Below are 27115 nucleotides of genomic sequence, written 5' to 3' on the forward strand. Positions count from 1 at the left end.
AGTGGTTCAGTGTAGTCAAGGACACGCGACAGTGCTAACCACTGCGCCACCATGGGGCCCTATTGGCTCACACTCTGTATGTAGAGCCTTTTGCTAGACATTCATTCATTCCTCCATAAGTTGGCATGAATGGAAATTAAAATATAGGGAGAGAGACTGCGGGTCAGATTGTTACTGTTGGTTTTTTAACCTCTTCTGTTCTCACCGCAATGGGGGTCTGGGGGGATCTGATATGCAAAGAACCTCCTCTACAATCTGAAATCGGCTGTTTTACAGTGTGTCCAGGTGTTTTAAAGGTCCCATATTGTAGAAAGTGAGATTTCCATGTCTTGTTTTGATTATAAAGCAGGTCTAGGTGCTGTAGAAATACTGCGGAAGTATCAAAATGCTCAGTCCACGGAGAAATGCACACAGCCCATATTCAGAAACTATGCTTTTAAACAAGCCGTCAGGACTTCCGTAAGGTTGTGATGTCACAACTATACAGTCACCGCACTCAGCCACGCCCCCAGCAGGTCATCTGCTCCAATCACAGCACCCCCACCAAGTACAGGGACGCTCATCCACCCGCTCAGTCTGTCTAAGTTATTGGAGCACTCTGCTCAGGACGACTCTTCAGGTTTTTGGAGGTTGTTCAGTTTGTCTAAAATGGCTTGTTTCAGACAGAGGGGGGAACTGAGGGGCTGCAGAAAGGGCCAGGAGAAGATACATAAGGACTTATTTGAACTGTGAATCACGCAAAGCTGCTATAGTAGAGTCCCAGAATAAAAATGTAGAGCTGAAATGAGCATAATATTGGACCTTTAAACTGATCTTATTTTCTTTGTGCATAAGAGATGATGATTGAGATAATACATTTATTACAGTGATAGTAGAAGGATGTAATGCTACAAGACTTTTGCTATGTTGAAAGTGTTATGGAAAAGTTACAGGTCAGACATAGTGTTGTCAGGTTCTCAGATCCCCACCAATTATGGTCACTTCTGGCCCCCCCCCCCCCCCAAAAAAAACAAGATGGCGACGGCCAAAATGCCAAAACTCGAGGCTTCAAAACGGTATTCCACAAACCAATGGTGGCTACGTGCCCTTCTTTTACACAGCCTGTGGTTGGATCCCCATTTCTTTCTGTTGTTGTGATAACCAATTGACCAATAACAATCAACAGCACTGCTAACAACCCCTTAAAGTATCTGGAACTTATCATATCACTTCCCAAGCATTGCCCAAATTCAGTCCAGGAGCGTGGCCCCAAAGCAAAGAGTAGTGGAAACCTGTGACAATGGAAACATGTTACGTTACACTCATTCTCTACTGTGCCGCTCCAATAAAAAGGTAAAATAGCAGTTTAGTTTTCAAAGAAATCTTGCAAAACATTATGTGGAAATATGTTTTCTTTTCTTCTATGAAGCCTTTCATTATGTATACTTTCATTGTATAATTTCCCCCCGGGGATCAATAAAGTATTTCTGATTCTGTGTTTGAAAGGTCGTTTACTTGCATTTAAAACACTTAACTTCAATATTCATTCAGCTGTCAATTATTCTTTCAATGTATTGATTAATTGATTAAGTACAATTTCCCCCCGGGGATCAATAAAGTATTTCTGATTCTGATTAATCGTTACCGTAAAAATATAATTATCACCAAGCTGCCATGTTGTGCATGAAGCCACATACTGTATTTCAGGGGTGCCCAATACGTCGATCGCGATCTACCGGTCGATCGCAAAGGTAGTGTGGGTAGATCGCATGGCATTAAAAAAATAGACGTCAGCCTATCATCCATCCTCACTATGAAATTTGTCACTTGATTGACATACAGGGCAGCCAGTCTGACATCTGATCTTTTCTGACACATGGGTCACCACGCATGCGCGTACAAGCGTGCCAAGTGCGGCAAAATGCATCCCTGGCTGATTCCATTCATTGCAAGTCATCAGAGTAAGGTAATGACAAAAAATGTACAGAGTTATATTGTGCAATATGGGTTCATGCAGTTATGCAAAGTACACAAACATATATTGTACATATAAAGAATACTCAATATATTTATAAATAAATATATGTTTTGCATTTCTATAGTAGGTAGATCATTTTGACTTGGTCATTTTATAAGTAGCTCGCATGCTAAAAAAGTGTGTGCACCCCTGCTGTATTTGTTCAAGGGCTGCAAGATTATGGACAAAATATTTTTATTGCACTTTCACACTCAAATAAACCCTTCTTTCACTTCCATGTTGTGCGACATTCCTGCTGATGTACAAATCTTTGCATCAAAATAAGACTGGTCCTTATTCACAGTGCATCTCCTGCGGAGAGCGCACATTTTAAATGTCAATATCACAGTGGATCACCGTCATTTAATTGTGGGAAGCCAAAATCGTGATCAAGATTAATATTTGATTCATTGCGCAGCCCTAATTTGTTCCTCAGGCCGCCCAATATGATGCGCAGAGGTTGAGGCCTAAATAATAAAAATTAAAAATAAAAAAACTGGGTGTGTCTGTTAATCGTGTACAAGTCAAAGTATCCCGCTTCAGCTCCCTGCCTCGCTCTGCTGCCTTCAAACCCCCCCCACCCCCCACCCCACTCTCCCCCACACCCACCAACCCCTCCACCACCCCTCAACAACAACAATGCCTGACGGGGGATGTTTCATTTCCAGCTTCCTAAGTGTATGCGCGTGTGTCTGTGTGTCAGAAATCCCCCGCATAAAGCTGATTACTTCTTCAACAGCAGCACGGCTAATTAAAATTGCCTCCTGCTTGTTAACAAACACCACCCTCCCACCCAGCCGCCCGCTCCAAAGTAAAAGCTCTGAGGCTCCGGCTTCACCAGAAATCCTGCCAGACCGCAGGCTTTGGTGATTCATGATTAATGCATCCTGCCTAAAAAACAGACGCACACAAAAATTAGAGCACACAACCTCTCTGTATCGAAATGGCTATATTTATTTGTGATTTACATAAAATGAATATTTAATCCTATTTTTCATGTGTTACTCAGAGTTAAGACATCTTGGTTTTAATGTACTAGTAACCAAACTGAATGTTAGTTGCGTTCATGTTAAAGGCAGTCATTTCACAACAATGTACTAAAATAGGCAACAGATCTACATGAACAATATCTAATCTCTTTATTTGCTATACTGTTATTACTAAAACAAAACAAACCAGTAGTTAGTGCTTTTAATGTGAAGTTTGGCCAACGCTGGAAGTCAGTTGGGGGTGCTGATGGAAACTCAGTTTATAAGTCTATATAAAGACATCATACTAAATGCTGGGCATTGTTCATTTGAATGGCCGGGATAATTTACATCGAATAGTTATTAACAACAATTTACAACAGTTGTGGAGCCTTTTACTCTACAGCAGACCTGAAGACCAACATACCGGTCTGTGACCAGCAGCCACGCCAACTACACAGGCAACAACACTGAACTAACACATGAGAACAGCGAGGAGAGGATGAGAGAGCGAGGCGGCGCCAGGGCGGGGGCGAGAGATGTGACCCATGACCGGGTTACCAGGTTATTCAGTGGGCCACTTATGCAATGCCTCATTGTGTTCGCGTGTGACAGAAAAGCCCCCAACCTGTTGTGAGTCTGCATCGCAAGGAATCTAATAATGGACTTTTACGTGCTACACATGTAGCCTATATTCCAGTATCAAAAAGCAGGGTAGAGTGGGTTGGGGGTTCAATCCCTGGCTCCCCCAGTCACGTCAAAGTGTCCCTGAAACCTAAGTTTCTACCGATGGAGGCCAGCACCTTGCATGGCAGCTCAGCTTCTTTCATTCTCAGTCGCCGTCGATGTGTGAATGTGTGAATGAGGCCTGATCTCTAAAGCACTTTGGGGACTGTTAAGGCTGAAAAACGCTATGTAAGTGAAGATCATTTACCATAATGCCTCAGCAACACATGATCACAAATGTATAGAAGGATAACAGTATAAGGTCATATAATCGAAAAATTGATGAATAATAATACTGAATAGTCACCGAGATGCTACAGTATTCAAAGCTACGACACTGCTCAAAAACATTACATTTAATCTGGATTTTATTCGATTCACTGCTTTAACCAAATGTGTTCTGCAGGCACACACGCAATTTCACATCCCCTCAAAGGGATTTGTGTGGCGTTTATAAAAAAGAAATCAGTGGGGGGTTCGCAATGTCAGTCACTTCTATTTTCCTTGAAGGACTGAGATTATCTTAACTTATGTTGCACTAACTGACCTTTAAAACCTTTGAAATTAAATGACATCCTTTAAGAAGGATATGTATTTAACAACTTCATTCATTTAAGTGTGTGTGTGTGTGTGTGTGTGTGGGCGTGCATGTGATGCATGTGGCAAACGTAATGGAGTTGTTAGCTGCAGCTGAGGTCACATTCAACCACCCTCTCTGCCACATCATCAACACCCCGCCAACAGAACTAATCAATATCCATCTCATGACAACAGTCCACAACACCCCATATATTACTACCACTACTTTATGATGAGAGACCTCTTGAGCACTGCACGGCAATGCAGTGCGGCAGTCCTGTTACATGCATATTGTGGATGCGCAGCTATACATATATAGCAACTTCTCGGTAAATAGGATCCCTCTGCCTGTGGATTAGGGAAAAGTAGACCCCCTAAAAGCCTCTCGGCTCTTCCACTTTGCCCATGAGATAACACTTTACCATGCCCTTTCATACTGTACATAAAAATTCAGGTATACATTTTAATGTGATAAAAAATGTGTCATCTCATGATATTAACAATATTGTTACAGCAGTAAGCCTTCCAGCAATATAACCAAGGAATGGCTGAGGAAGAAGATTTGTGTTCTGGATTGGCCCAGTCAAAAGTCTGGACCTGGATCCAATTGAAATGCTATGGTGGGACCTGAAGCGGGCAGTTCATGCCAGACGCCCATCCAACCTCGCTCAACTGGCTGAGTTCTGCAAGGAGGAGTGGGCAAAAATGCCCCAAAACCGATATAAGAGACAGCAGAAACCGTTCAGTTGAGGTTATTGCTGCGAAAGGAGGTGCAATACCCTATTAACTGAAGGGGTTCACATATTTTTGCACCCATGAAATGAGTTTTTGTTAAATCAACCATTTTTGTTGAATAAACAATGACTATATATCATTTTCTTTTGTGAGTCCATTGTTTGAAATGTCTGTATTATGAATTGGGTATAGATTAACATTTAATAAGGTTTATTTTAGTCTTTTTTTTACAAAAATACTGACCATATCTGTAAGGTTCACAAACTTCGAGCAGCACTGCAGGCCGGAGTCAAACACGCACCGGACTCGAACCCAAGCCGCTGCAGTAAGGCCTTAGTATGTGGTACGCACTCTACTCACTGAGTGGTTACTTTTAATCATTAACACGTTTAATTATTATAATTTAGTTAACTCCTGTGGGCTGCAGGCTGCTGGCATACATAACATACCTGAGGTGGACGGGGAAACAAGCTAGGCGGTCAAAAGGTGCATTTCTCCGCCTGGATGTGACACACTTTGTGAAGATTGTTTGCGTTTCCGCCCTCACATGCAAAAGACCAATAACTTCGAAGCTTGTCGATACCACAGTCTTTAAGAATTCAGCCCCGGGGCCCGTTTAATACTGGGTTTCGGTACCCATCCCTAAGTAACACTAAAGTGACGTTGCTGCCGGCTCCACTGAAGGACCTGGTTTCAAAAAAAGGAATGACTTTGGTAGTGCAGACTCAGCAATTAAACACAATGATATGAAAACATAGACAATTGCCCAACTCTAGTTGATACTGAGCCAGAAAGATGATGTTGATTCACCTTGGAGGTCATTTCTGAGGGTGTATTGTAAGGTTTTCCCGAATATTTGTATATACACACATATATGTAAATGAGGTTGACATCATATTACAATTACTGCCAATACAAAAAAAAAAATACCTGCAGCCGTACCCTGCCAGTTACATCCTACAGCAGTATTTTCACCATGTAAACAAGCTCCAAAGACGTGTAGGCGAAGACTGACGCTGGCATTCAGCGCTCATTAGAAAGTGTAGTGATTCCATTTGGAATATGAGGGATGGCATATTTGCAGTGCTTTTGTTTTTTCCATCTGTGTGAGGGGATTGTGGTAAATGGGAGCAGACAGGCCAACAGGCAGAGCTTAGTGGTGAGCAGCAGCTCCTGACACAGGACTGGGGGCTGATAAAAGAGCATTAGGATATGAACAAACATCCTGCTAGAACAACAGTTTACCACAATGTCAACCAAAGTGCTGATCGTACTGATGTAAAAACAAAAAATGCCCACAACATTAAAAACATCACTGTTCCATGAAGACAGGAGGCTGCCAAAACCACAGTAACATGGGCCTATTAACCTACGGTGACCAAAAGGTTCAAGCTGGGTGTCCCGAGTACCGACAAATATCTGTAAAACAGATATTTTTTCAACATTCACTACCAAATTGCCCTGGTTTTCACCACAACTAAAATAATAATTATAACATTATACCAGTTTCCAGCATTTACATAGACGTTTATCACGTTCTGTCCCACTCGTTATCACCTAAAAACATAAAGAAAGCACCGCGCATCGGAAATTCAACACTGATTTGTCTGTATGGGTGTCAATCAATCAAGTGTCGTTGTCAAGGCTGTTGCTAAGCTAAGAACCATAGGCAAGCGCTAACAGTATGCTGTCATACCGAAGAGAAAGCCGGCCTTTTCATCTTTTCTAAACACCTTCCTTCGTAGTCTCCAGCAACGGAAATGCTGTGCCAGATTAGTGAAGGCTTTTCTGCTTGTTGTTCAGGTTCAGATGTGACGCATTTTGCCCAAAAACAGATGCTGTTTTAACAGACGCAGCAGGCAGTTTGTGTGTTTGCAAGGTGCGCCTCTCTCCTCATTGCATATGCATTTAAGGTAGGATTGCACAAATAACAAGAGGAGACATGACAACACAGACTGATTATGTATTCCACTAAATCTACTAAAGGTCACGCAATCTGTGGCTGGTCAGTTTTACGGGAAAAAATGTTCCGCCTTTGAAGACCGGGCTTAAAAACACAGCGTAGATTGGATGAACATGTACATTTGCGCCACGTCATTTTCTTAGCTAATGTGGCTCATGCTATGCTAGCAGCTCAGTGAGGCTGTACTTGGTGCACAGTGGTGCTTTTAGGTAAATGCTAACATCAGAATGCAATACAAAAAGGAAAAAGGAGAGGTAGTCCAATTTTTGAAAGCTCCCAAAAGTGTAATGATGCAACAAAACCGGTGGTTTTAACAGCAGTATTTAATCTCAGTTTTACAATCCAGGGTCAGGCTGTACCGGACTCTCCCAGTGGTTTTAACGGTAGTATTTAATTTAAATTTTACAGTCCAGAGTCAGACTGTACCCGACTCTCCCGGTGGTTTTAACTGAAGTATTTAATCTCAGTTTTACAGTCCAGAGTCAGGCTGTACTGTACTCTCCCCGTGGTTTTAATGGTAGTATTTAATCTCAGTTTTACCATCCAGGGTCAGGCTGTTCCGGACTCTCCCGTGGTTTTAACGGTAGTATTTAATCCCAGTTTTACAGTCCAGAGTCAGGCTGTACCGGACTCTCCTGGTGGTTTTAACTGTAGTATTTAACCTCAGTTTTACAGTCCAGAGTCAGGCTGGACTGTACTCTCCTCGTGGTTTTAATGGTAGTATTTAATCTCAGTTTTACCGTCCAGGGTCAGGCTGTACCGGACTCTCCCGGTGGTTTTAACAGTCGTATGTAATCCCAGTTTTACAGTCCAGAGTCAGGCTGTACCGGACTCTCCTGGTAGTTTTAACTGTAGTATTTAATCTCAGTTTTACCGTCCAGGGTCAGGCTGTTCCAGACTCTCCCGGTGGTTTTAACGGTAGTATTTAATCCCAGTTTTACAGTCCAGAGTCAGGCTGTACCGGACTCTCCTGGTGGTTTTAACTGTAGTATTTAATCTCAGTTTTACAGTCCAGAGTCAGGCTGTACTGTACTCTCCTGGTGGTTTTAACTGTTGTATTTAATCTCAGTTTTACCGATAACGTAAAAGAGTGCGTCCTCATAGTTCAGATATAACATCCCAGCGCACCACGGAGCATCTCTCTTACTGGACGTGACCTCTGTAATTGACTGCTTCCCCTTTCCCAACCCCACACCCCTCTCCCTCAAACTCACTCCCCTCCCCCATTTCCAATGTTGACATTGGGGTTAATTGGGGTTTTACTAAAGCACAATAGACATTTTTTGTTTAGCAAATGGACAGAAATAGCAGGAAAATGCAGAGATTTCTGTCAAATAAGGTAAGGGACTCCGCCGATCATGCTTACTGTCGTGGGTAGTCATCCCCCCAAAGACCCATTCTGAGCCAGGAAAAACCCCGGCTGGTGGAGAGGAAACAGCAGGGGATGACCAAAGTCCTTCGGATACATCGTCTGGGAACCGTGACATGTCTATTTTGTGCCAATCATCTCACGTCTGAGGTTGGAGCGTTCCTTGAATATTTTGACCCAAACTGCCTTTATGGTTCCTACACACTGACAGGGACACTAGAGCGGATCTGTAGCGGCATAACTGAGATGCTGCTAAAAATGACACGTGCCCAGTCATCCATCCATCCATCCATGTTGTTCTCCATTTTATACACCCAATACCGCTTGTTTTCCTGCCTTCTCTACCACTGGGCCCACACACACACACACACACACATACAGATTTGTGAGCCTCTGGGGGCGGCCTTTCAGACAAACACATTTACACAATAATCCTATTAGGGAGAGAAAGTGCTCTCTCTCTCTCTCTCTCTCTCTCTCTCTCTCTCTCTCTCTCACTCTCTTCATCCGTCAATACTGCCTCTATCTCGCCTCCCCTCCATCCACTGTCAATGCCAGTCAATACGCTGCTATCTCTGCTCACTTTGGTATTCTAATTCAAACAGGCTTTGCTGCAGCCACGAGCAATCAGCGCCCCAACAATGGCAGCAGAGAGCTCGATAGCTCAGCGCTGTGTCAGATTCATTTTGGGGGCACAAAGTGACGAGAGGCGACATGCTGATCTCACTGCACTGCTGTTCGCTCAGCACTGCTGCTGCTTCTCCACCATACAGCCTGTCAATATTCCCTCATAGCTTTGTCTTATTTTGTCCTCTTTCTACCCCCCCCACCCCCCCCAGCCCTCTGCCAGCCCACAGACGAGCTAACGGCTAAAGACTAGAGCTGCACCACTTCAAACAACTGATTCTAAGTGTTCTGACACACATGAAATATGACATGCAACTGACATGTTTTAAGTATATGCAATGGCAGACTGCAAGTGCGATGGCAAAAAAAAAGAAGGGTGTTGGACAGTCAAGGTCATCTATCTGCAATATGATGAAATGGTATCTTTGTTGGGCAGCAGTCACTGTAGCAGTCTGAAGTGATCAAAACTCCAGTGAAACATTTAAATAAAAATGATTCAGATGTTCTCTGTAATAGGCCTGGGCAATAAAACAATATAACAGTTTGTTGTTCAGGTTGCACCATCGACATGTGACACATGCCGACAGAAACGGCATGGGAACACGAGTGCAGACGGTGAGGAAATTGTTAAGTTCAAAATAAAGTGGTTAAAATCAACCTTTTTGTTTTTTCTCCTGGTCTTTATTATCAGAATCAGAATCAGAAATACTTTATTGATCCCCAGGGGGAGCAAATTATACAGTTCCGGTGCTCCCATTCAAGAGTAGAAAGAAGCATAAATTTAGAAATAAGAGTATGTACAAAAATAAGATTTATAAAAATAAGAAATAAAAAATATACACACTTACAATATTAAGTGAAAAAAGTGAAAAAAAATATATATATATACAATAACAATGTATATGTATGTATTGCACTGAATAAATAATGAGTAGTAGTATATGGGGAAATTTTTTTTTTTAAAAAAGGTAATTAAAAATCATCAATAATTATATTGACTGAAATGAAACCCAGCCCAGCCCTGCTCTGTAATGTGATTTCTGATGACCCTCGCGAAGGCAACAAGCACAAAATAAAAAAATCAAGTTGATCTGATAATAAATAGTTGTTATTTATACCACTCAGTGTTGCTGGAGTTTTGACCTCTTGGGAGGGAGTTATGATACTTTTGCCCTAAGTGCCCTGCATTGCTACTGGAACCAAATGCATACCATTCAGCCAGTTTAAGTTATTTAACTTGATGCTCGGGGGGCTTGCAAGAGACAGATTTATAGAATCGTCAAAATCGAAAGCAACAGAGGCTGAGATATCCAGACTTTTAGCCCCCCAGTGTGGCTCAATCTCCAAAAACAACTGGATCCCACACTTCCCATAATGCAATTGCAGAGTTTTTCAATAGACTCTCCCTACCTGGTAAAAGGCCATATCCTTCAAACAGAAGACAACTGTTTTCACAGGCTGAGTAGAGCTCCTCAAGAGAGGTCTTGGGCCATTTTGAGTTTTTTTGAATACTGGCTTTTTGCCATACTGTATCAGCATAGTGGAGCCAAAAACACACACAAATTGGAAAATAATGTTTTTTTTACTGTCAAAACCACAAACATGCTCAATGAAGCATTTTAAAGGTTGCAAATTTAAACACAGGTTGCAAACATAACACGTGAAAGGTAAAATTGAGAAAATTGACATCATATCAAGCAATATGCAACTACTTACAACAAAAAGCATTTTTTTCTTCTTAGCTATGCCGCTCCTTAAAACAGTTTGTGTAAACAATAACACAGAGCTACATTTAGGTTCCCAAATAGCGCACTCCCACTTCCTGTAGAGCAGAGTCAGCAGATTCAGGCATTTTTTCCCCCAGTTTCATCATGTGACAAAAAAACAGCAAAGATGTTTAAAGAAGTGCAACGCCTGCCCCGTCCCATCTTGCAAACTGTTACGCACGTGTAAATATGATTTTCGTATCAAATGTATATCATCCTATCTCCGTTTTTATTTGGTCTATCAACATCAAACAAGAACTAGCACTAGAAGCCAGCACTTTGGATAGAAGTCGACCACGATGCTCAATGCGACTCCTGTTTTTCCTGTGACGTCTTGAACCCGTCGTGTGATTTGATCACGCCGGCATGATTGGCAAGGTTAATGTGCAAATTCATAAAATCAACAACTTTTCTTCATCATGCAGACTTTCGATTCAGAATTTATGTTGGTATAATTGCAATCTTAACCATCAAGCAATGTTTGTGTGAAAACACTGAGATCCACAATACAAGCTGACTGTAAGAATAATGTCGCATCATTATTCTTGTAATTATTCTGATTGAGTTCCATTCATTATCATTGTTCTGTTGTGCAGATGCGTGTGACTATAGAATGGGTCAATAGCAGCAGGTCAATAATTCAGCCCACAGATGCCCTTCACACCTCTGGGTAAAACCGCATTGACTCTTACTGATGGAACAACACAGGGCAGGTTGCACTTTTTCACCAACCGCTCTACTGCACATGGCTGCTCCGGTCTAAAGAAGCCTGGCTACTGCCAGCACATCTCTGCTCATATGCATTAACAATAGCAATCAAATTAATTCTGGTCATACTGGTTTATTACAACTTATTATTTTCAAACCTGACTGATCATCTCACTGCTTCTTGCCCTGTCTTTTTCAATTAGGAATTTCTTTTATTTCTGACTTACACGAAACATGGAAGTTGGCTCGGCCTCAACCTTTTCTCTGCCTCTTAGGCCTTAGAATCAATGTATTGGTTGATTCTAAGGTCCAATTAACAGCATTCAAGATGAATAGGCTATACTTCATACACATACATTTATTTTTATTTAACAAGCTTTTTTTTGGGGTGTAAATTCCATTCATAATGTCACATTCTAATATAACATAGGCTATTATAACATGAATCACACGTATGCCAGCCTTGCAACTACCAAGCCCTGTTGCACACAGCAGACAAAGAACTTGCAAATAGCCTAGCCCAGTTTAACATAAGCCCATTGCACTCAATGGACTGTACTGACGTAATCATCTAGATTTATCCTCTGAATGTCGCCCCAGGCGAATTGGGGTAAACCGGCCCAAAACTCTTAGTAAGTCTTGTAAGCAACGTGTGGTTAGTATATATTGTTGTAAGGCAGGTTTTCTTGTAAAACCAACCAGCCAATAAGGCATAATGGCTAATGTTAGCTGGCATTAGCATCCTATTTTGTAAAACCATTTAACCATTTAAAAAGGCATAACAGGTCATTTCAGTTTGCTAACATTTTAACCCTGAAGTCTACCAAAGATAACAGAAAATTACACATTACAAGTTGCGCCAATGGTACGAAATGGTATACACTTCCTGTCTCCTAAGTGGGCGTGGGCTCCTCCCCGCCGCCTTATTTTTCCGCTTGTGCTATCAGTCTAAAAATATTCTCTTCTTTTTCCCCCTCCAAAAACAGTTAAATGATAACGATAATAGACATGTTTGATTTCAGTTCTAACTTTTAATTCCGTGCCGGTTCAGCAGCGTGAGGTGATATCTGTGTTGCCAGATCTCACGAGAGTGTGTTTTGCTGAGACAGAGACAGGCCTCGAGCAAAGTTCATTCTTAATGCCATTTTTGTGTCAGAATGTTCGGAAGATATGTGGCCTGTGATAAATTGGTCCAGTATTTACTTCAGTGACGACGATGAAAGAATCGGTCATCATCTGTGTTCACATTCACTTCTCCCATTGGAGTGAATAGACTCAGGACATGCTGCTAGTCTCCAAAAGTGGCGGCGGGGGGCAGTGGACCGAGACACAGATACAGGAAATGACTCCGAGTTGAGCTGTCTCCTTTCTGCACCATTGCATGACATTTGTAATTTATTTTGGTGTAATGTTGGTATGTTATAGGTTTCGGGAGAAGTACGCCATGGCGGGACAGATGCACCTACAGCCAGTTCTGCTGGCTCCTCAACCACCATCTGTGCTTCACTGTGGCTCACAGTGCAACCTCAAACCTTTCCATTGTTCATCAGGTAATGTAAATTTACTCTTATGTCTAGTATTAGCTGTACATGTTCTATAGCCACTCCATTTACATAACGCAGGACAGCAAAATATTAGAAACACCTTTCAGTATGATGCAGTCCAGTACAACTCCAACACCAACTATGACCTCAATAATGAAAACATAATTGAACTGACACATCTTAAGACCGGATGTCAACACAAATTGTAAGCTTCCTTAAGGTAGATTTTAAGGCAGGGCTGGCGATAAACACTCCTGTAGCATTAGTTATGACTTTGGCACGGTCAGCGAGAGGCTGCCTGAACGCTGTGGGGAAAAGGACTCGCCTTCCAGTCTGGTTGTGTCTCGTTCCCGTTAATCAACACATTCAGGTGATGCCGTCGTGAATGTCATGTTTGAAGTGTCATTGCTCATTTTCGCTGTAACTGACTGGGAAATGGTTGCTACTATGGTTGCTACAGCTGACAACAACTGGTGTACTGCCGAATCATCCCGGGTAAAAACGCTCTAGAGTTTTTGTTCCGCGAGGCTGAAGGTCCGAAATGACAATTGCGCATCTTTATTGAATAACATAAGCTAAGCTTAATTTAAGGAAAGCAAGATATATGGTCTCATATGAGCCAAAACAAAAGAACCTGCACAACGGCAGTCAGGTCTATACAGCCAGGCTCTTTTTATCCCATGTTTTTTCCTGACACTGGAACCTTATGCTCAGTTAGACAGTTTGTCTCAACCCAGCTGGATGGAAACGCACCGAATTCGTATTCTACTTTCTAACATTGGCTTAAAATTCCCAACGATCATGTAATAATTGCGAAAGGCCTACTTCAGGCTGGGTCAAACAACACGTCAATACAAACTAGCTCATTTGAAGCATTCGAAGCCTTCATTGGCCTACCCACTGAAGTCAAACTTCCTATATATAGAGTGCGGCAGGATTGAGTCCTATAACCCCAAAATGATTGATGACAATTTTTACACTTACACGTTCCCTCGTCTGGAAGTCAATGGGTTTTTTTGAATGGGTTTTTGGTTAGATGCCTGAAATAAGGTCTGTGGTTAACACAAGCTGAAGAGATTTCAACGTTTTGTTCTACGACATAAAATACGTCAGTAGATACCCCCACTCGTGAATTTTGAAGGTTTTACGTGTCTTAAAAAAGGCGGTTGCCGCAGACATTAAACGTCTTCACGCCGAACACGAAAAGTCATCTACTCACTAGCCCGCCTACAGCCTCGTTGTGTTTATACTCTATATTTATCTGTCTATATATCTATATCTATCTATATTCTCTTAAATGTTACGCTTAGTGGTGGTGTAGTTCATTTGTAGCCTAACATTAGCTTTTTACTTCTGGCATTTCCATTTACGCTTCAAAAATCATAAAAGTGGTGTTCATTACTGAATATTATCTTGCTGAACAAAACGTGTAAGTATCATCATCTTTAGTTTGCCACAGAGCTTATTTTCTGCAATAATCCAAAATCCCATTGGCTTTTAGTCGAGGGAACCAGGGCGATGCTAACTTCCGGGTTGGCCCACAAAAATACGTCATCCCTGCAACACTCTATTTCTAGGATACAGTGACATGTGTCTGCCTGATGCTTCTTCTTCCTACCACTCTGCTCACTGATTACGTGGATGAAAAATTAATAGCGCCGACTGCAGCCTTGTACAAACTGCTGTCCTTTCATGTCACAACATCAATAGGAACTGAACAGTTTGTTGATTCTTTCATGTGGGTAATAAGGGTACGGGGGGGGGGGGCAAAGATGGAGCCCAGGAGAGCAAAACACAACAACCCTGAGGTGCATATCAACATTTTATTAAGACAGCAGCCGGGTGTGCTACTGCTCGCTAAATGCTCTTTCTCCAGCACACACATATGGGTGCTCACTGCCTCTACAAACATACTGACACACATTCACTTCACAGATGTGAAGGAAATAAACTGGAGTGAAATAGCTGAGCCGTCCAAAATGACTGATGAACAGTGGCACAGGAGTTATTTAGCAGTGCATCTGTAAATGGTTAAAAACGTGAACGCACTACAAGAAAACAGCAGGTCTGAGATCAGTGTTCTTTACTCTCATTGTACTTAGAGTGATGTTCAACGCTTCCGCTTCCAACTATCACAAGCTAACATTACCTTGCAAACCTTAGCTAGCTAGCTGAACAGTCAGTAACACAGATACTTTGTGACATTTAGGGATAATGTCAAGGAGGAAAGGTGAAAGCCAAAACACCTCAGCAGTGTCTTCCTCATCGCCATCGCCTCCAGTATTTGATCGTCTGAAAAAAAATGTCTAACATTCGCGGCTCCACCAAGTCAACATCGTTAGCCCAGCCGGCGAGCACCCCGTACTCGGTAACGTATTTACTGCAGACTGTACATTTTAATGCAACACGGTAGCAATGCTGCTTTGCTTGCATTCACCCACCCAGTCTAAGTTTTACTCTAGGGGACTTTCAGGGTTTGGTGGCATTCGAATAAGTAATGTTAGCCTAGTTTGCCCAACACGAAGTCCACTTAGCTTGTTTGCTAACGAGGGCGAATTGCTAGCTAGCTAACATAACCAAATACTGTCTTGAGTGAATAATGACATTTGTGTTATTATTTTTTTCTGGACAATACGCCAGTATTTGAGTGCATTAACTGTGAATTGTGAATTACGCCCAATGAGCCACTGTCGAATGTTTATATTTTTTAAATAAAAGGACATGGCATTTTTTTGGTTTTAATTTTTTTGATCTGGTGGAGATGGGGTCATGGGGTGAGTTGGCTTTGTAGCACGTTTTAAATAATAATAATAATAATGATAATAAAATATTATCATTATTATCATTATCATTATTATAATAAAGTAAAATATCAGTAAGACATGCATGTGCATGCATCCATTCCATCATTACTGCTCTTTATATAACTTCCCAGTGTGAGTAATGGCTCTTGAGCAGCGCCACCCCTCCATACACATGCACAACAGGAAAAAACTAAAAATCAATGTTGGGGGGGGCACAGCAGGCTCAGACAGTGAGATCGGCTGCATCAGCTTGTTACAAACTATAGGGCTGAGGGAAGAACAACAGTGTTTGACCAAAGTACTGATGATCAGTCATGTTGAGTAGCTGGTCTCTTTGTGTCCCCCGAGCAGGAGATGCTAGGGTGAACATGGGCATATGTGACACAAGTGGCGGCGGTTTGGTGGCTCGAGCACGGTGATATGAATATTTTAACCACGTGTTGCTGGCACAACACATAAGCTAAGTGCCCCACCCTACAGCTGGGATCAAATGTCAAAGCTGGCTGCCAGACTGTAGACGCGTGCAGTGTGGAGCCGTCATGTGTGGGTATGTCAACAACATTTTTCAGGATGGTCTCAAGTTCAGCACTGACCATTAAAAGGAAGAGCAAGATTGTTAAAAAAAAACAACAACATCAGCTTTACCTCACATTTTGCTCTTTAGTTCTTCACTGACGTCAGTATTTATTTAATTTTGTGAATAAATGGCCAAAATATTTCAGTTCAAGGAGAATTCCTATTAACATGCTTCTTTTAAGCTATTAGTTAGTGGCCTTGTTTAATCACCCTGGGAGAAAAATCACAGAGGGGAGCGCACAGAATTTCTCCACTTGCTGTAGGTCAACAGACTGGAATGCAATGCAACCACAACACATGCTGAGATGTGAGTTTGGACAGCAGCTGCAATCAGACATACATTAACCTACACAATCTATTTATATGCATATAGGGCCCACTTGAGTGCAAACATCAAATTCACTGAAGGTTGTTGAAAGGCATTCTAGAAAATCACTAACTTAGAAAAAAACATGACAGTTTGAGTAAAAGTGGCATCAACTAAAATCAAGTTATGACACTTTGAGGTCCTATATGAGCCCAACACAAAGTCCACGTAGCTTGTTTGCTAACTCGGGGGAATTGCTAGCTAGTTAATGTAGCAAAATACTGTCTTGAGCAAATAACGTCATCTACTTCATTCAGACTCCCGGGGCTGATCTGGCTGGTTAAATTGGCTAGCTTGCCGTTTGCAAATCAATTTATCAGTCATCGATACGAAGCAACCAGCGCCAGATCCATGCAGCGTACATAGGCTTGCTCGCTAACATCATGGCTAGCAGAATACTACCTGAGTGGATCTGTTAGTTGGCTAGCTTGCCAAATTACTCCACCAGCCGACATGATCCATGACACTAACTGATGTATTATGACAAACAGCATTGATTTTAGTCAACAATAAATTATGTAACGGTACAAAGCAAAGGTGTGTTAACATTATAGGGAGGCCAGCGGTGACAGAGAAAGGCAGCGGGGGAACACAGCGTGTAACATTACAGCCAGAATATTTTCACATGTAAATTCACGGCCACCGGTGTCAAAAACAACCACTTTTTGCAAACTCCATATAGAACCTATGGAAGGTCTTTTCACACCAAGTTCAAATGTATGTGTGAGATATCCACAAAAAAACCAAGCAGGGTTTCTTTTGCTTCTTGCAAAACCAAAGATGCAAGATGCTTATCCATTACTCCATTGCTGACAATTGCAGAAAAAGAAAAAAGAAAATAGAACATGACGAATTTCATCTGAGACTTGGCGTGCACTGTTCCTGTGCAAAACTTAAGCGCTCATGTTATTTGCAGATTCATCAGCAGGGTGGGGGGAAAAAAAGCCAAGCAAGTGTACAGTAGATTCCATGAATCATTGCAGCCATCCTTAATAAATAAATCAGACAACCTTGCTTCATTTTCTGATTCTGGAGGAGGCTCAAAATGACTGGGAAAAGTACACTGTGGTACATTTAACAGCAACATGTGTTGTTTTATTTGTATGCTGTTACAATACTCCCAGAGGAGGCACGGTCCCAGTCTTCAGGTATCATTGAGTCTTGGTACTGATACCACACAATATTCTGCACACCTTACTTCAAGAGATGTCAGTAAACGCCATGTCTACAACCATATCTGATCACGACACCAAATGCTATCTCATCAGTCGTTAATTACTGCTGCACTTGTGAATGATGATAGTTCATTTTGACCACATCAATGGGTTGAGTGAACTAAGCCTTTGATCTGTGATAGGACTCACTGACAAAACATGCTTGGATTTGTATAATGCTCTAGAGCCCACACTAGGGCAGACCTGCAGCAGTGATTTACATGAGCTCCCCCCCCCCCCCCCCCCCCCCAACACAAATTTAACAGACATCAATTATTAACTCAGGTTTATGAGCTTGCTTGCTGCAGGGAAGAAAAACTGGCATTGTCTATATTCAAGAGGCGGCCCACACCCTCACTTTAAAAAGGCAATAAACTGAATTAAAAATGTACATTTTCCATCTTTCACAGGGGATGGGAAGGCTTGATTGAGTGGCAGTTCCCTCTGCTGTAACTCCAAACCCAATTCAAATGATCCACTAAACCAAGCACAAGTTGGGCTCTCTCTCCACCAGTGAGGAGCAGTTCGGAAAATGGACACTACTACACGAACTTCGCTCATGGATAGATTATATGAAAGCCGAATTTCCAACGGGGAACTACTGATTCAAAAAATGCCTGTTAAGATATGTGTTATCACATGCGTGAATTTGCCAGTAAGCGAGTTCACACGAAATTGAAAGCTCTGTAAGGGAATTCGGTGTTGCGTTTTTCCGCGCGCGAGAGGCAGTCACTCATTGGGGCACAGGCTGGGGGATCCAGGGTATTTCTGCATGTTGACAGCTACAAGGCTAAATAAGATGCTGTTAGAAAGGTAACAGGATGGTGCCACACTTCTCCATTTCCAGTGCCTCCTCTCATGGGAGGTGCCTCCATCCATCATGAGGATGAGGGATACTGCGAGGGGGGTGGGGGGGTGGTAAAGGGTTAGGATAACCTGGCTAGCCAAGCCTCAACCCACACTGATAATGGGTCCATAGGTGGGTTTGCGGCTAGCATCTGGCTGGAGCAGCGGGGTTAGCTGCATTCCAGCAAAGATACGGCAATTTAGACAGGTGCAACAGCATCATCATCATCATCATCCAGCAGCCGTGCACTGCCTGCTTCCACCGCTCCTTCCACCTTGACAAATATCCAGTGGAAAAATGCCCAAAGCCAGACAAACCAACAACCCCCGTGTGCGGACAGTAAGACCAGCCTTGAATTCCATGACGAAAATTGTTGAATCGCGCGAGCGAATAAGTGGCGGAGCTAGCTAACACCCCGCTTCAGCACAGCGACCAAACGAACCGCTGTTAGCCTCGTCGCTGGGCTGGCTGGCTGGCTGGCTGGCCGGCTGCCTCCCTCCGCTCCGAGATGAGGCATCGAATTAAAACAGCGAGTGGGACAAGAAACACAGCACAGCGCGTTGTTAACACTCACCTTTCTGCCATTTTCCCCGACAGTTCTCTTAAAATCCGTTTAGAATAAATCCCACAGCGTCTCCCATGTTGCCGAAATTGCGGTCGCCGCAGTCAACGAGTCACTCCTTCCAGACCAGCGGCAAGCTCCCAACGATAGCGTGCGCCGCTTTCGACCAGTGCCTTCACAATAAAAGCTTCTCACCAATCGTGTGAATGTGGCACATCATTTTGGAAATATAAAGGTACCATAAAAAATATAAACGAGATACGGTGTAGTCATATAGATAAACAGGACTGATCAAAAACAAAATATTATGAAACTTATAAGCTATGTCAAAATAACAAGTACCATGAAAAAACTAATTTTATCTACTGTTTTCATGTAATGGTAGACCAAAACCCAATTTCTTGATGTTAACCCTCTTACTTTGGTGTCATCTGTACTATCATGATATCATTTCACAAACATTCACGTTAGTCTCAAAAGCTGCTATAACAAGGTGGCCCTACTGAGTGTATTTTTATCAACATACACTTACATACCTGTACACCTATGGAAGTTAATGCAGAAGAATCCACACATGTCATATGGCAACTTGTGCACTGTTTTAAGTTATACTGTCAAATCGGAGGGTAAACGGTCATTCAGCAGAAGTTACCACTAAAATATTATTACGCTTTCCTCATAGTAGGAAAGTCAAAACCAAAAATGCAAACCGAAACCACAACTATTTTATTCTGAAGTTAACACCCAATAACTTCCGGTGTTACTCTTGATCATTTTCGCTAACTGGACACAAAAGGGAACGCGCACGGGTTGTTTCAAGTGGTGATGCGTTCATGTTAAATGAAAATTATATATATATTTAATTGATTATTATATATATTATAACATATTTCATAACATAACTTGGACGCATCACCACTTGAAACAACCAGTGCTCCTCGTTCCTATATATATATGTGTGTGTGTGTGTGTGTGTGTGTGTGTGTGTGTGTGTGTGTATTTATATGGGGTTCTTGTTTATGTGCTGCTCATCAGAGACTTCAAGCGGTACATCTGTATGCCTGTGTCAGGGTTTAAGGGATGGCAGTCAGTCTAGCATGCTCTGGGGGGTGGGGTGGGGGCACCCTGGACAAGTCTCCAATGCATCACAGGACTAATTAGAAACACAGAAAGGCATATTTTCTTTTGACCACTGACAGGCGGGGATCACACTCAGCTGTCCTTTAAACCTAATTATTAGGGAATCATTTAGCGATTCTGATAGCTTCATATCACAGGTACAGCTGAGCTCCAGCACGTCCCCAAACCGTGATCAAGCAGCTAGTTGTTTTGTAGATGTTTTGTAACATGCAACATGCAAGTCATTGTCTGATTCTTTCCAAATGAAAGATGTTTTCAAATTATGTTCTGTTGCCCTAAAAAAAATACCCTCAGAATGACAGTTGATAGTTAGTTGGGAACCTTATTGCCCAGACTATGGAAAACTGTCTTAGACTTCACTGGACAGCGTTAAAATACTATAAAACAGTTGATGAGGACAAACAGCAGGAACACAGTATCAACAAACAACATGATTTAAGCTAAACATGATTTACAAGTTGCACAATATTGTCACAATATTTGCACCATTAAAGTACATTATCAACTAAGGATTACCTTCAATCAATAATAACAATAACAATAATCCTGTGGCCCTGTTTTATAGAGGGACCCTCTGGAATCAATAGGGCCCAACAGCACATTTATTTGACAGACAGGTTTTACATCTAGTTTGTTATTCATCTGTTTAATATGAAGCAATAACTAATGCTGCTATTTGAGTTATTTCATATCAGCAACACTCAAGTTTAACATATAGGAAACAGGCTCCTGATAAGTTCTGTTTCACTGTGCTGTGTGTGTGTGTGTGTGTGTGTGTGTGTGTGTGTGTGTGTGCGCGCGCTGACTGCGGCCTCAAGTGGACATTCAGCTGAACTTCTGCCGAGTGTCCCAACTCAACAAAATAATCCCAGACTACGTTAAAACATTCTGCTTCATATGAATTCAGTATTAAGAAAACTCGTGTCATTTTATTTGGGCCTCATTTAGAAACTGAATGTTTTCATGTTTCTATAGATAACAAGCTTCTGAAGTTCTATAAGTAAGTAAAATAGCAACAATTATGGGGAAAATGGCAAAGTAAGACACCTCCTGAATTTTAGCACTACATCAGCAAGATTTATCATAAAAGAGATTTGTTAGATACATAGATTGTGTTTCTACAAGCTATTGCCATTCTGAATGTTTTTCAAATGTCAGCAGACCTAACCCTGTATGCAACTACCAAACCAGGAACAGTCAACAGATTCATTTTCAAGAACTTCAAAGTCAAAATTTAGAGGTCCAAAAATCTGGAATTCAATTCCCACTCATTTTTTAAATCAGATGATTGATGTCTGGCGTTATTTTGCTCCTCAAATGTGATATTTACTTCTCAAGCCACACAGCCTTGGACACCTGTTACTCTATGATTCTTTTCTTCTTTTCTGTGCTCTGTGAATTAGTTCATCTTAATTAGCTAATGGCTAATTATTTGTAATGCAAATGCAGCTGTGTGGCTAAGCAGATATGTTGGATTTTAATAGAGATTTTATATATGCACACATAAACACAGTTATACACATTTCCATACACATTTCCAGCTGTTCAAACTGAGAGAAATGGAAGGTGTGTGGTCAGGGGTGGACTGAAGTTAGGGCCCTAAACACACTATTGTCTCCTCCGAGATCTTTTCAATCATGTGTATAGAACGGATGTAGATTCAGTCCATACATTCACCTTTTTATATAAATATGAGGATGTTTTACATTAGTCCTGACCCTTTGTGTCAGATGCACACTGACTTTCTCTCATTTTAAACAACTTTTGGATACTTTCGGGTGGTCGTTTATTTTTGATCTTATACATGATTTGTGCAATTTTAAAATCGACCAAGTTTAGAGCTTTTAATAAATGGTGGGTTGCCTTTTATTTGTTACACATTGGCCCCACCCCACACACCCACCCCTTTACACCCACAGTATAATACAAAAATCAACAACCACACAAGCAAACAAACGTAAAACAAATCCACATAATGATGATGTGTTTGCCCATACTTCCACACAGTACGTAATGTATGGTAGTGAACAATACAAAGTCTAAAAAAAAGCTTGAGCATTTGATTCCTGTGTGACCAAATTCTTCTCTACAATAGCTGAATCCTTTTTGTAAGATAATAACTTGGGTTTTGCAGTTGCATTGTTAGTTATTTCAGTTAATACCCTCCATGCAAGTTTAATATTGTTCCCATTATCTTCCAGTCATTTACTATAATAGCTATAATCTTATTGCATGCATGTTGTATACCCTTACTCCACCAAGGTTTATCAACAAACTTCTGCTTCATGTCTTATTTTACTAAACTAGACAAATAGACCAACATGTCTCATAAGCTTCATCCACATCGTCAACATGTCTCCCTCGAGAGAAATGATGGGACTTTGTGCTTTATGTCCTATTGATTTGTACGTTTTAACTTCATTTTTAGTTTTAACACGGCTCTGATGGGTTACAAAGACTGGTAAATGGCCACCAACATCATTTACGTGAATAGTCCACCTACTACTTTCACTTCAATAACATTTGTAAATATACTGCAGCGCTGTGAGTTGTTGCTCTGCTTTGCCTTTTAATTGTGGGATATAAACTCATGTTGCACACGTGGGTTTAAATCAATACATTTGGATCGATACTGAAATCCCCCACACACAAACACGACTTTCTTGACAACCAAATTACCTTGTCCATAAATGTATCAATAGAAGATGCTGGGATTCTATACACACAACTTCAGAACATATTTTTTTGATTCCTAAAAATTATTGATTGTTAAAAAAAAAAAAACTTTCATATCCCTCTATTTCATTAAACTGCTATGGTTGAAATCACTACTGTAATAACCTCATCCAATCAGATGAAAACATTCATTAAACTATCAGTCTAATATTGTTTCATAAGGACGATCAAAATAAATATTTTTATTCTACACTGCGTACAAACTTTAAAATAATATTAAGATGACAGATGTGTGGTGAATAGATGTAATATTGTGTGAATACTGTTACTGGGGTAAGTTGGTGAACTCAAATCAAATGTCAGCAGCAGCAGCAGCAGCACCATGATCAAGTCCCATACACGTGTTGACGAAACCACCCAGCTCCGCGGCTCTCATTCACACACCTGGTGGTATCATTTTTCCATTCAGGTCCACAGTGTGGGCGCCACAGTATTTTCCTCTAATCATTCCTTTAAACGCATGTGTCAGAGCAGAAAAGCCTGACATTTTGTGGGAGACCCTCAGAACCCTCTTGTGCTGTTTGGACCTTGCAGGGGTGCAGGACCAAGTGTGTTGCACAAGGAGACATTGTCTCTTGGCGCTCTGCATCTGCGCTTGTGTGGAATATTTGTGACCTTGTTTTAGCTGTATTTTCCATCAACAGCTCCCTGCTGTGTGTGTGTGTGTGTGTGTGTGTGTGTGTGTTACATGCTTCCTGTAGAGTGTTGCTATTTTGACACCTTGGTGTTTGACTTTACACAATCTCTCTCATGGCTGGATGATCTCGACATGCCATCAATCAGGGTTCATCATACACACATTGTTCTTGTCTTTTATTCCTCTTGCTGTCTGGTATGTTCCCTCGGTCTCAGCTGCCTCCTGCTTCCTTGTTTCAGTGCGTCAGTATGCCGGTGAAGGACTGAGAGTTGACAGTCGTCAAGGTTCTTGTCATGAAGGCTGTGACAGACACATAGGGGCCTCAGCATCACGCCCAGCTACCCATTTTCGCTCCTTGAACATCTTGCAGTAGTACAGCAACACACTGAGATCAACGGCTTTGTAACCAATTTCATGTGATGGACAACAGTGTGCTGCTGGTGTGGATGTAGCGGTAGTGAAGTACGTGGCATTTACCTTGACATACCACACTGCTTAGTGTGAGTGAATGTGAGTTGCCCTATGTTGAGATTAAAGGTCCCATATCATGCTCATTTCAGGTCTATATTTTTATTCTGGGACTCCACTAGAGTAGCTTTGCATGATTCACAGTTCAAAAAAGTCTTAATTATCTCCTCCTGGCCCCTTCTGCAGCCCCTCAGTTCACCCTCTGTCTGAAACAAGCCATTTTAGACAAACTGAACAACCTCCAAAAAAACAAAAACTTGAAGAGTAGTTCCTGAGCAGAGTGCTCCAATAACTTAGACAGACTGAGCGGGTGGATGAGCGTCCCTGTACTTCGTGGGCGTGCTGTGCCAGGAGCAAATGACCTGCTGGGGGCGTGGCTGAGTGCGGTGACTGTATAGTTGTGACATCACAACCTTATGGAAGTCCTGACAGCTTGGTTAAAGGCACAATGTCTGAATACGGGCTGTGTGGATTTCTCCGCTAACTGAGCGTTTTGATACGTTCACAGTATTCATACAGCACCTAGAGCTGCTTTATAATCAAACAAGACATGGAAATCTCACTTTCTACAATACGGGACCTTTAAGGAATGGGGGAGCACTTGTGGGTCAAACTTGTCCCATTTAGCTGGTAGTATAATTTCCTCAAAGCACAGGCAGACACAAGTGGCTTTCTTTCAACGGATTCATTGAAGACTTTTCCAAGTCCACCGTGAAAACTAAGCAGTATTGACAAGACATGAAGCATGTTAGCTTAACATAAAAAATAGCATGCACAGCATGTGGAAAAACATTTTACCAACGTAAAAAAATACAGACAAACAAAACATACCTCGTTGGCTGCATGGTACAAAAGGGAATAGTATTGATGTGTCCTTATGTCCGGCATAAACCTTTTAGCAGAGCATATAACTGCCAGGCCTGATGCTTGCTTGCAAGTGTCCCTGACCACTGTCACGAGAGCAGCCCAACAAAACACTATTCGAAGCTTCAAAATAAAAGTCCTATTGCATGTATGAATAATATAGAAATAAAACATGCATCTTAAATTATGATATTGGTCTTCCTAAATATTATATATACAATAATGGTAACTATTACAGGTAGTTTGTCCTGGCTTGAATTGGCACAGCTGTGCTTTTTGATTGGGGGGTAAGGCAAATGAGTGTGTCATCAGTTTTTGATTTCCTGAACCCTTTCGTCAATGTTTGCACCTGTCTTTCCTTCATCCTTCATTTGAGCTTGTGGGCTGAAGATGGCCAGTTTGATAACTGGTCTGGCAAGTTAAAAAAAAAAAAATCATGTATTATCCCTGTTATTAAGTGATAATACCTGAAATGTATTACAAATAATCTTTGTCATTTCACAAAACAAAATTCTAATCGTGAGTGTTCCACGCAGGGTTCAATGATGTGTTTCAACGATTTTCCCTGGGATAAATAAAGTTCTATCTTATTATCATAAATTCACTCACAGCTGCAATACAGACTCTGGGGCCTCTCTGTGGCTGCTGTTGGTACTACTACTTGGACAAACGGTGCTTCAGTGTTATTTTGCAACAAACAAAAAGTTCACTGTTTTACATTGTAAATATGAACAAGACCACATTCCCACTGTTTTATATGGAAAGGATTACCATATTGTATAGATACAGACATAAACTACTGTTTGCACTTAACTTTTACTTAACGTTTTGTAAGCAAAGCAAATTTAATCACAATCCAGCTGCTATTTCCCTCTGGTCAGTACTTAAAACAGGTACCTGCAGCCTGTAAATAATTAGATACAGTGGGGCAAAAAAGTATTTAGTCAGCCACCAATCGTGCAAGTTCTCCCACTTAAAAGATGAGGTCTCCAATTTTCATCATAGGTATACCTCAACTATGAGAGACAAAATGAGAAAAAAAAATCCAGAAAATTACATTGTCTGATCTTTAAAGAATTTATTTGCAATTTATGGTGGAAAATAAGTATTTGGTCAATAACAAAAGTTCATCAATACTTTGTTATATACCCTTTGTTGGCAATGACAGAGGTCAAACGTTTTCTGTAAGTCTTCACAAGGTTTTCACACACTGTTGCTGGTATTTTGGCCCATTCCTCCATGCAGATCCCCTCTAGAGCAGTGATGTTTTGGGGCTGTCGCTGGGCAACACGGACTTTCAACTCCCTCCAAAGATTTTCTGTGGGGTTGAGATCTGGAGACTGGCTAGGCCACTCCAGGACCTTGAAATGCTTCTTACGAAGCCACTCCTTCGTTGCCCGGGCGGTGTGTTTGGGATCATTGTCATGCTGAAAGACCCAGCCACGTTTCATCTTCAATGCCCTTGCTGATGGAAGGAGGTTTTCACTCAAAATCTCACGATACATGGCCCCATTCATTCTTTCCTTTACACAGATCTGTCGTCCTGGTCCCTTTGCAGAAAAACAGCCCCAAAGAATGATGTTTCCACCCCCATGCTTCACAGTAGGTATGGTGTTCTTTGGATGCAACTCAGCATTCTTCTCCTCCAAACACGACAAGTTGAGTTTTTACCAAAAAGTTCTATTTTGGTTTCATCTGACCCTATGATATTCTCCCAATCCTCTTCTGGATCATCCAAATGCTCTCTAGCAAACTTCAGACGGGCCTGGACATGTACTGGCTTAAGCAGGGGGACACATCTGGCACTGCAGGATTTGAGTCCCTGGCGGCGTAGTGTGTTACTGATGGTAGCCTTTGTTACTTTGGTCCCAGCTCTCTGCAGGTCATTCACTAGGTGTGGTTCTGGGATTTTTGCTCAC

At 41.6% G+C, this 27115-nt stretch overlaps 1 protein-coding gene across 1 annotated transcript in view; it reads right to left on the minus strand.

Moving 5' to 3' along the window:
• arhgap39 (Rho GTPase activating protein 39) overlaps positions 1 to 26647 on the minus strand; it is a 92984-nt gene extending 66337 nt beyond the window's left edge. The window contains exon 1 of the mRNA XM_070908987.1: positions 26346 to 26647. Coding sequence (XP_070765088.1) covers positions 26346 to 26647 — 302 coding nt within the window. The remainder of the gene's footprint in view (positions 1 to 26345) is intronic.
• Positions 26648 to 27115: the final 468 nt, after the last annotated feature.

The sequence above is a fragment of the Enoplosus armatus genome, chromosome 7 (assembly GCF_043641665.1).
Source record: "Enoplosus armatus isolate fEnoArm2 chromosome 7, fEnoArm2.hap1, whole genome shotgun sequence".
Classification (NCBI taxonomy): Eukaryota; Metazoa; Chordata; class Actinopteri; order Centrarchiformes; family Enoplosidae; genus Enoplosus; species Enoplosus armatus.